Below are 11,119 nucleotides of genomic sequence, written 5' to 3' on the forward strand. Positions count from 1 at the left end.
GCATATGCTGCTCTAATCAGTTGGAATATTTGTCTCTTTGCTAAAGCATGTTTGCATTTTAGTGGAGAAAATACCGAGACTTTTTCAAGTCTCACAAGTTATCCAGAACTACGTAGGTCTGAGTTCCTCATTTGGGGACACGTAGGAGCAAGAGCCTCGCTTTTGTCGACCACACCGCTTTTTGTTACCATGACCCAAGAGCTGGTATCCCGCGAAGACACCTTACGGTTATCCGCACCTTGTCATTCAATGACCCCAAGTGTGTTTGACGAGCAGAGGCCAATGTGGTCATCTGCGCCCTTTCCGGAGATGTCAGCATCTTCCGGTGGAGACTTTTTCAAGTCTCACAAGTTATTAAGAACTACGTAGGTCTGAGTTCCTCATTGGAGGATACGTAGGAGCAAGAGCCTCGCTTTTGTCGGCCACCTTCACAAGTTCTGTCATGCTGACACTGGAGTCACGTGACATGCGGAGATACCCAAGTGGTTGTCCGCACTTTCAAAACTTTTTGCTATCTGTAAGACGAAAAGCCTGACAGCACGCAGAGACTAACGTCGTCTTCTACGCCCTTCGTCAATCGCGGCCGACAAGCCCGTTGACACGCGGAGATTTACGTCATCTTCCGCGCTCACGAGATCTGTCATACTGACATTTGAGTCACGCTGACGGGCAGAAATACCCGAGTGGTTATCCGTATAAACATTCTTTTTTGCTATCTGTAAGACGAAAAGCCTGATAGCACGCAGAGACTAACGTCGTCTTCTGCGCCCTTCGTCAATCGCGGCCGACAAGCACGTTGACACGCGGAGATTTACGTCATCTTCCGCGCTCACAAGATCTGTCATACTGACATTTGAGTCACGCTGACGGGCGGAAATACCCGAGTGGTTATCCGTATAAACATTCTTTTTTGCTGTCTGTAAGACGAATAGCCTGACAGCACGCAGAGACTAACGTCGTCTTCTGCGCCCTTCGTCAATCGCGGCCGACAAGCCCGTTGACACGCGGAGATTTACGTCATCTTCCGCGCTCACGAGATTTGTCATACTGACATTTGAGTCATGCTGACGGGCGGAAATACCCGAGTGGTTATCCGTATAAACATTATTTTTTGCTGTCTGTAAGACGAATAGCCTGACAGCACGCAGAGACTAACGTCATCTTCTGTGCCCTTCGTCAATCACGGTCGACAAGCCCGTTGACACGCGGAGATTTACGTCATCTTCCGCGCTCACAAGATCTGTCATACTGACATTTGAGTCACGCTGACGAGCAGAAATACCCGAGTGGTTATCCGTATAAACATTCTTTTTTGTTGTCTGTAAGACGAAAAGCCTGATAGCACGCAGAGACTAACGTCATCATCTGCGCCCTTCGTCAATCGCGGCCGACAAGCCCGTTGACACGCGGAGATTTACGTCATCTTCCGCGCTCACAAGATCTGTCATACTGACATTTGAGTCACGCTGACGGGCGGAAATACTCGAGTGGTTATCCGTATAAACATTCTTTTTTGTTGTCTGTAAGACGAAAAGCCTGACAGCACGCAGAGACTAACGTCATCTTCTGCGCCCTTCGTCAATCGCGGCCGGCAAGCCCGTTGACACGCGGAGATTTACGTCATCTTCCGCGCTCACAAGATCTGTCATGCTGACATTTGAGTCACACTAACGGGCGGAAATACCCGAGTGGTTATCCGTGTAAACTTTCTTTTGCTATCTGTAAGACAGAACGCTTGATAGCATGCAAAGACTGACATTGTCTTCTGCACCTTTTCTTCCCCCGGGGACAACAAGTCATTTACATGCGGAGGTATTTTTTGTTCACCCGCGACTCTCGTCAACCGAGAGGAACGAAATTAGTGTCTTATCTTTACTTCCCTTTTATCTCCAATAAAAGACAAGTAAAGAGGGGCAACTGTCATACCCTAATTTCGTCTGGGGACCTTTGCTTGGTGGCATGCAACTTTTGTTTGGTCCTTGTGAGGTGCTTGGCACCCATCATTAGGCAATTTGTGAAGTTCCGGGACATGCCAGAAATCAAAAGAAGTTATTGATGCACAATCCGTAAGGTTTCGTGACACACCGGAAATCAAAAGGAAGCATCGTTGCACAATTAGTGAGGTTCCGTAACATTCTGTAAGTCAAAAAAGGGCATGATTATGTAATCCCCAAGGTTCCGTAACATTATGGAAAGAAAACAAGTATCGTTGCGAAATCCGTAAGTTTCCGTAACTTTACGAAAAAAGAATCACCAAAAAAGGGCAAGGGGGGTGTATTTAGTAAAAATGGGGTGCAAATAGCAACCAGGCCCACTTGGGCCCTCCAAAAGATTCCTCCAGAAGGTTGTTGCTTTTGGAGGAAGCAACCTTGCTTGCCTGGGTGACAAGCTTCTCCCCCAATTTTCTATAAATAGGGGGAGAAGTGAAGTAGAAAAGGGTTCAGCCCCTTTGGCACTTCTCTCTCTTTCGAATTTGCTTAGGAAAATTGTTTCCGTGAAGAAAATCCAAGCCGATGCGCTTCCGTAACGTTGACGTGAGTGATTTCGCAAAGGTTTTCGACCGTTCTTCGACGTTCTTCATTCGTTCTTCATCGTTCTTCAGTCTTCAACGGGTAAGTACCTCAAATCAAGTTTTTCAATTCATTCTATGTACCCGTGGTGGTCCACATTTGGTTTCATGTATTTTTATTCTCGTTTTCATTTACTTTTTATACCCCCTTTTGACGTGCTTAAGCCATTTATTTAAGTCATTTCTCGCTTAACCTAAAAATAAAATAAATTTCCACCGATCGTTTGAATTGTACCATCCGTTAACTTTGGTTGAAATGAATTCCGACCGATCGGTCGTGCCGCAACCACGTTGGAAATTAAAAAAAAAAGGTAAATAATAATATAATAATAAAAAATACCTTTTAGTATAATAAAGCAAAAAATCAATCGGACGTTTTCTCTTTGGGATTTCTCATTCTTAATTGAATTGACTAAATAACTAAAGTGAAACTAAGGCTAAAATCGACTCGCCTAGTCAAGCTCGTCCACAAAAATAGGATTTTGAAAGTTTATCATTTTTGTTTCTTACTAAGTAAAATGGATCATTTTCAAGGTCCAACGCCTTAAAATGATCACCTTTTAAGTAAAAAACAATCACTTGATTCACACATAAGCAAGAACTACGTAGGTCTGATTTTCCCATCATAATTGAGGAATACGTAGGAGCAAAGGGGAACACCCTTGTCGACCACACAAAAAAAATAAAAAAATATAAAGGGTATAAAGACATAAAAGGGAAAATAAAAAATCAAAGTCATGTTTGCACATTCGATTAAAGGCTGTTGTCCTTTGAGACAAACGTGAGAGGTGCTAATACCTTCCTCAAGCGTAAATTGAACTCCCGAACTGAGAATTTTCATTTTTGACCGGTTTTCCTTCGATTTTTCCGACGTTTTCCTCAAATAAATGTTGGTGGCGACTCCGCGCGTATTCCTTTCGTGGAACACGCATCCCGCGAGTCACGCGTCGCCCGCAAAAGGGCACTTTGCGACAACTGCTGAAAAAGTATAAGAGGTCAACCTCAAATCAAAGTGACTCAATCTTGATAAGCCTAGAGACATGATAGAAAATGCAACACACGAAACCAAGCTATATGTATCTGGTTTCCCTTTCACTTTATTATCCAAGAAATAGGAGTAGACATAAGTGATAAGCAAAACCAAAAGGGTCGTATGTTCGCCGGTGAGGGTGTGCAAAGTACCCCCTCATTTTAATAAAATCACAAGCATTTGACTTAAAATTTCATATTTTGTACCCACTAATTTATGTGCTTTGAACCCCCTAACCATATCTCATATGAGGGTAAGTAAATGCACCCCCTTATTTTAATAAAATCACGAGTATTAATTTTAAAATTCTATATTTTTTCTATTTTCATGTGTCTAAACTTTCTATCTCATTTTCTCGCTTGTCTTGTATATTTATTGATGAAGTCTAGCATGGTCCTGTAAAGGAAGTGCTTTTTTGTGGTCCAGTAATTTTCACATGGTATAATGGGTTTTTGTTAATTTATTTTATATATTTTTTCAAATAAAAAAGTGTACTGCCAAGAATACCCCCTTTTAAAACTTTTAGATGACAATTATGGTAATTCCCAAATTGGATCCTTCAATTACAGGGATTGGTGGACATTGGAGGTAGCTATTTTATGGCTTGGGTTTGGATCCAATGATTGGGTTGATTGAGTTGGTGGTTTATGTTGTCCCGGGTTAGATGTTTCTTCGCGTTGTCCACGGGAGATCTTGATTGGTGCTATAGAAGATGGATGTCCTATGAGTGGGTCATGAACGTGGATGTGCCATCTGAGTAAAGAATGAACGTGGTTGTGTCCCTTGATCGAGGTGGTGGTTCCCTTCTACTTCCCTAGTATTGAAGTCATTTCATCTAGGTTGTTAAAGTACGGGTATGTTGTTTAGATTCATTGAACTATTAAAAACTATAATCTTAAGGTAATGTTTGGTTGAATGTGATTAATTGTTAATTGTTTTCAAAGGTTAGAATGTATATTAGCTTTTTTGTAGAATGTATTGTTGACAACAAGTGATATTTTTGTTGGAAAATGAATGTTAGGGGATAGTAAATATGCAATGAAGCTTAATGTGCTTTTTGTGTTTTGCCTTATTTAGAAATGGATATCCATGATGATCGTAGTGGTGAAGATAACGAGGTTGCTCGTGGCATTGAGGATGCTAGTCATTTGGATGGTGCATTTGAAGAAAAAGTTAGTGAGAAGATAGTTATTAATATTTTGTAGGATATAGTAAACATTAACTTGACAAATATTGATAGTAATGATGTGAAAAGGTTTGATTTTGTTGATTTGTCTGTGGCATACTTGTTTTATTACTGGTATGGCAGAGCAAATGGTTTTGTGTGCAAAAGCAAGGTGCTTAGAAACTGCAAAGGTGAAACAACGCAACAAAATTTTCTTTGCTATAGGGAAGGAGTTAAAGACTATAGGGATATAACCATTGAAATGCAAAAACGCGAGGAAAAAAATGATACAAGATGTGATTGTAAGGCAAAGTTTTGTGCTCATATTAATTATGTAACTAGGAGATGGTATCTTTCTAAATGGATTAACGATCATAGCCATGAACTATTGGAGGAAAATTTTTGTGCTATGCTGTTAGCATACAGGAAGTTGAGTGTTTCAAATACTATGCAAATTGATCATTTTACACATGTTGGGATCAAACCTGCACAAATTCTTAGATTGTTTGCTTGTATTGCAGGTGGATATGACAAAGTTCGATATAGAATTTAAGACTCAGGTTTAAGTGGTGGATGGACATGATCTAAAACTCAGATGAAACTACAATGATGACACATAGTAATCATCATAATCATTAAGTAGTAGTTTATTTATGTTGTGAAAGGTACACATTCTTAGGAATATTAATATGACCTAAGGTTCAGGCTTCACTAGAAGCAGCTAGGCATCATATATATACCATTCATACCCCAAATTTCCCTTTACCACTATTATTCAAATTTGAATGCAATTCAATTTATGGATATATTATAATATAATTCACTATAGACCAAAAGCAGCTAGGCATATACGGTGCATGCAGTGAAACAATGTTCAGAAGGGAAATAACTTCTAGATAGTAAATAACTTTCTTGCCAATTCTAAAGAAAATAAAGGCCGTTGAACAAAAACCAAAGTTCTTGATGGAATTATTTTTATTTTTCTTCCATGATATGATCTCGTGAAAAAAACAAAAGGCAATAAGCATCGTCAACTAAATTCTCGATGAAATTTATTGGAAAAGACATATTTATATCAAGAATACCAAAAAACACAACCTTCAATAATCATACCACAAAATTTTTGAAAAAAAAATTGCTTTACTCACCTCTTGACCTAAGTAATTTGAGTTCTTTGTTATGTTTCTTCTTTTCTATCAATTACTTCATCATAATTTCTCTAATTTCTTCCTTCTTCTCAGTCCTTGAGCAACCCACTAATGCCAAGTGAGATTGTTTATTTGTGTGATACTAGGACAATGAATTGTTTATCCTTATATAAGAATTATACGTAATTTGAGATTATATCTTTTTGAGATTTAATTTGTTTAGCCAACTTGTTTATCTCTTATTTTTATTATCTTTACTTATTATTATCTTTAATCAATCTAATATATTATTATACTAACATTTTTTTCAAAAAAAATTAACAATCTAATATATTAAAATGATTTAATTTATCTTTTCCTTTACTAAAAAATATATTTAAATAATTTTTATCTAAATAATTATTGGATTATTTGTTGAATGTTACACCAACACTCCATCCAGAACAATGATCCACACTATGCATAAAGGGAGCGCAAATCGCAACCACACTCCCACATCAATTATGAATAACTGATATCGCTAAAATGACTCATCATACCCCCCATAAAAAATCACCCAATGACCTATAGTGCGAAAGCACATAACGATAAATCTCCCACATTCCACTACCATTGGAGAATCAATGACCCAAGATCTTTGCAGTCATCAAAACCACAACACCATAAGCTAAACTAGTTCACGGTTAATTTAATCTTTTCACAGAACAATTAACTTAATAACATTTCTTACATTAGTAAATTAAACAAGGGTAATTTTGTTAACAAAACAAGGCTATTTGTGTAAAATTGTCTCTAACATTATAATAATTCAAAAGAAAATATATCTCAAAATAGGTAAATGGTCACAAATCTCATATGTCCAATATAATACAATATTGTTGAAGCTGCTTGGAGTTAGTTAAAATCAATTCAATTCTTGATGAGTTGTATCTGAAATAGTTAGTTTGTTTTCCTGTTATTTTCTGTTAGAAGGACCAAATCTGCAAGTTAGCTTTGTAGGATAAGTGTAGAGTGGTTCCTGTGTTGGTTGTATAAAAAATGAAACCAGTTTGTTCTATGGATTTATGTGATCAATTTTCAGTTTCATGATTAGTTCCCTTATTTCATTCTCTTCCTCACTCTCTTTCTCTTCCTATCTTGTCTTCATCATCATTCAAGACTCAACTTCATTTATCACGTTTCTGGTTTAAGGGTGCAGTAAGCAATTGGGTTTGACAGTGGTATCAAGAGCTTCAAGTGCCATCGATCCTGGGAGAGTCTTGTTTGGTTTCAGTGTGGGATCCTCGAAGCTTCTTTGTTGCAGAGATGAATGGGAACGGGTTTCCAGCGCATTTGCCAATCCTTGACGACAAGAACTACAATGCATGGTGCATTCAAATGAAGGTCATCTTTGGAATGCAGTATGTTCTTGAGTATGTTACGAGTGGACTTCAAGAATTGGAGAAAGATGCAAGGGAAGCACAAAAGAGTATGTTCAGAGAATCCAAGAAAATGGATTGTAAGGCTCTTTTCTTTATTCACTAGTGTGTGGATCCTCAAAACTTTGCCAAGATTGCTTGAGCTACATCTGCTAAGCAAGCTTGGGACATTCTTGCAAATGCCTATGTTGGTTTTGATAAGTTGAAAAGAATCAAGATGCAAACTTTGAAGCAGCAATTCGAGCTTCTACAGATGAATGAGAAGGAAGGTATAGTCGAATACCTAAATCGTGTGCAAAATCTATCAAATCAGATGATGGCTTGTGGTGAAACCTTGAAGGATCAAGATCTTGTAGAAAAGGTTTTAAGAACCTCAAGTCCAAGATTTGATTATGTGGTTGCTGCAATAAAAGAATCTGAGGACTTTGCAAAAATGAAATTGGATGAGCTTCAATGCTCTCTTGAAGCACACGAGCAAAGAATCAAAGAGAAGGAAACAGATAGGTCATCTGAACAGGCCTTACTTGCTCAGAGTGGAAAAAGATTCAAAAATGGCTCAGGCAGTAGTAAAGGGAAGGCTAAACCAAAAAACCATAAATCGAAAGGAACAAGAGATGATGGCACTGATGATTCAAGTATTGATGAATCCAACCAGGATGATGGTGGGTCACAATTAAGGCAAAAGGGCTTTCAGAATAGTGGTAAGAGTGGTAACTCCAGAAGAAAACATATTCAATGTTGGTACTGTAGAGAATGGGGTCATTTTGCAACTCAGTGCAAAATCAGGAAGACACAAAAGACAAGAGATGATCAAGCACAACTAGCTTAGGAGAGTGACTCAGAAGATGATCAAGTCCTTTTGATGGTGACAAATGATTCGGACAAGGCTACCAACAATGAATGGTACTTGGATACAGGGTGCTCAAATCACATGAGTGGGAGGAAGGACTGGCTAATTTATCTGGATGAATCTGTGAAGAAAAATGACAGGTTTACAGATAACAGTACAGTCAAGGCAGAAGGTCTTGGGAGGGTATTGATTCACAAAAAAAGATGGTAAAAGGTCTTCAATCAATGAAGTTCTCTATGTACTACCATGCATATCAACTTGTTGAGTTTGGGACAGTTGCTTGAGAAGGGATACAAGACAATGCTTGAGGACCACCATATAAAGATTTTTTTATCAGAAGGGTAGGATGATTATCAAGGCACCAATGTCAAGCAACAGGACCTTTAAGATTGAAATACAGGTTCAGCAAGATCAAGAGTGTCTCTCAGCCATTGAAGACTCTAAAAGTTGGCTTTGGCACAAGAGGTATGGCCATTTGAACTTTAAAAGACTTAGAATGATGAGTAATACTAAAATTGTTATTGGAATGGCTAATATACAGCAGCCAAGAAAAGTCTGTGACAGTTGTTGTGAATCCAAACAACCAAGGAAATCCTATAATACTGAACTACCAACTAAGTCTTTAGCAGTTTTGAATTTGGTCTATTCTGATGTGTGTGGCCCTTTTGAGAAAGTCTATCTAGGGGGTAGCTCATATTTTGTGTCCTTTATAGATGATTAGTCAAGAAAGCTGTGGATCTACTTGCTAAGTAGGAAGAGTGAAGTGCTTCTCACCTTCAAAAGATTTAAGGTGATGGTAGAAACACAAAGTGGAAACAGGATTCAGAAACTTAGATCAGATGGTGGTGGTGAATACACATCACATGAATTCAGGAAGTTCTGTGAGGATGAGGGTATCATTCATGAGATCACCCCTCCATATACACCACAACACAATGGTGTATTTGAGAGACTCAATAGAACCATAGTCAACATGACCAGGTGTATGCTAAGGAATTTTCACTTACCAAAGGAGTTTTGGGGTGGGGCAGTGTCAACAGCAGCCTATCTGCTCAACAGATGTTCAACAAAGAGGCTAGAGAATGTGACACCTGAAGAAACTTGGAGTGGAAGTAAGCCCTGTGTTAAGCACCTAAGAGTGTTTGGATGCTTGTGTTTCAAACATGTTCCAGATCAGTTGAGAAGAAAGCTGGACAAGAAGGGTGAACAGATGATTATGCTGGGCTATCATGGTACTAGTGGGTACATACTTTGTGATTGTAGCTCAAAGAAAGTGGTGATCAGTAGTGATGTGATTTTTTATGAAAGTAGAAGCCTGAATTGGGAAAACACTACTAATGATACTAACTCAAAGCAGAAGGAACTCAAGATTGAAGTTGATGAGCTAGCTTCAGAATTAGCCAGTGACTATGAAACTCCAGATCATGAGACACTGGTTCATATTGACCAAAACCAAGAGGGGACAGAAGAAAATAGGCCTAAAAGAACCAGGGTTCCTTCATCAAGACTTCAGGGTTTTGAAGTACACACTGATGACACTATTATTGATGATGGTGAACTCCTACCTAGTGAAGTAGTGCATGTTGCACTGTTTGCTGATGTGAAGCCTCTTTTCTTTGCACAAGCCATCAAGGAAAGAAAATGGGTAGAAGCAATGAAGGAAGAGCTGCAGTCAATTGAAAGGAATGGGACTTGGGAGTTAGTCAAACTTCCAAAAGGAAAGAAGTCCATAGGTGTTAAGTGAGTATACAAGATCAAACATAAGCCAAATGGGGATGTAGCTAAGTACAAGGCTAGGCTAGTGGAAAAAGGTTTTCTTCATAAAAAGGGAATTAACTACAATGAAGTTTTTGCTCTTGTTGCAAGATTGGAGACAGTGAGGATGATTGTAGCTGTTGCCAGTAACAGAGGTTGGCCCATGTACCAGATGGATGTCAAATCGGCTTTCTTAAATGGATACCTAGAAGAAAAGGTTTACATACTACAACCACCAGGTTTTGAAAAGGAGAAGCATGAAGATAAGGTTTACTCGCTCAAAAAAGCCCTTTATGGCTTAAAACAATCACCAAGAGCCTGGAACATGAGGATTGATGGAGTCTTAGCCAAACAAAAGTTCAACAAATGTAAAACTGAGCATGGTGTGTATGTAAGGGCTAATTGTCCAACCAATCTATTGCTAGTTTGTCTATATATTGATGATCTACTTGTGACTGGTAGTAGTGAAAAAGAGATTCAAGCCTTCAAGTAGTTCATGATGACTGAGTTTGAGATGACTGATTTAGGAAAACTATCACATTTCCTTGGACTAGAATTTAATCAAGTCCAGAAGGGAATGTTCATGCACCAAAGTAGATATGCACTGGAGGTTTTTAAGAAATTTGGCATGTTGAACTGCAATCCTTCTTCCACACCAGCTGAACTAGGACTTAAGCTCGAGAAGGACCCTGAAGAGGAACTTGTTGATGCAACTGAGTTCAGAAAATTGGTTGGATCTTTGAGGTACTTATGCAATAGTAGACCTGCTATCTACTTTGCAGTAAGTTTGATCAGTAGGTTCATGAAAAAGCCTAGAGTTTCACACATGCAAGCAGCCAAAAGAGTGCTTAGGTTTATTAAAGGGACAATTGAAAATGGTGTGTTGTTCCCTTTTGAAGTTAAATCAGGTGAATCAGATATGTTTAGTTACACAGATTTTGATTGGAAAAGAGATCCAGAATAGAAGAAGACTACTAGAGGGTATCTATTCATGTACCATGATGCACCAGTGGCTTGGAGCTCAAGGAAGCAGGATGTGGTAGCCTTGTCCACTTTTGAAGCTGGGTATGTGGCAGCATCACTTGGTGCATGTCAAGCAGTATGGATGATGAACTTGCTCAAGGAATTTAAGCTTAGGGAGAGGAAACTTGTCTTCTTGTTGATTGACAACAAATCTACAATCA

At 38.7% G+C, this 11,119-nt stretch overlaps 1 protein-coding gene across 1 annotated transcript; it reads left to right on the forward strand.

The window, feature by feature from the left end:
- Positions 1-10,434: 10,434 nt before the first annotated feature.
- On the forward strand, positions 10,435-10,899 carry LOC114371667 (uncharacterized mitochondrial protein AtMg00810-like). The gene has a single exon (XM_028329033.1). The coding sequence runs from the start codon at positions 10,435-10,437 to the stop codon at positions 10,897-10,899; it is 465 nt and encodes a 154-aa protein (XP_028184834.1).
- The last annotated feature ends 220 nt before the right edge of the window (positions 10,900-11,119 follow it).

Source organism: Glycine soja, chromosome 10 (assembly GCF_004193775.1).
Source record: "Glycine soja cultivar W05 chromosome 10, ASM419377v2, whole genome shotgun sequence".
NCBI lineage: Eukaryota > Viridiplantae > Streptophyta > Magnoliopsida > Fabales > Fabaceae > Glycine > Glycine soja.

Excerpts from the sequence above, each read along its gene's own strand:
- LOC114371667 (XM_028329033.1), top strand. The coding sequence starts at position 10,435 with ATGACTGAGTTTGAGATGACTGATTTAGGAAAACTATCACATTTCCTT.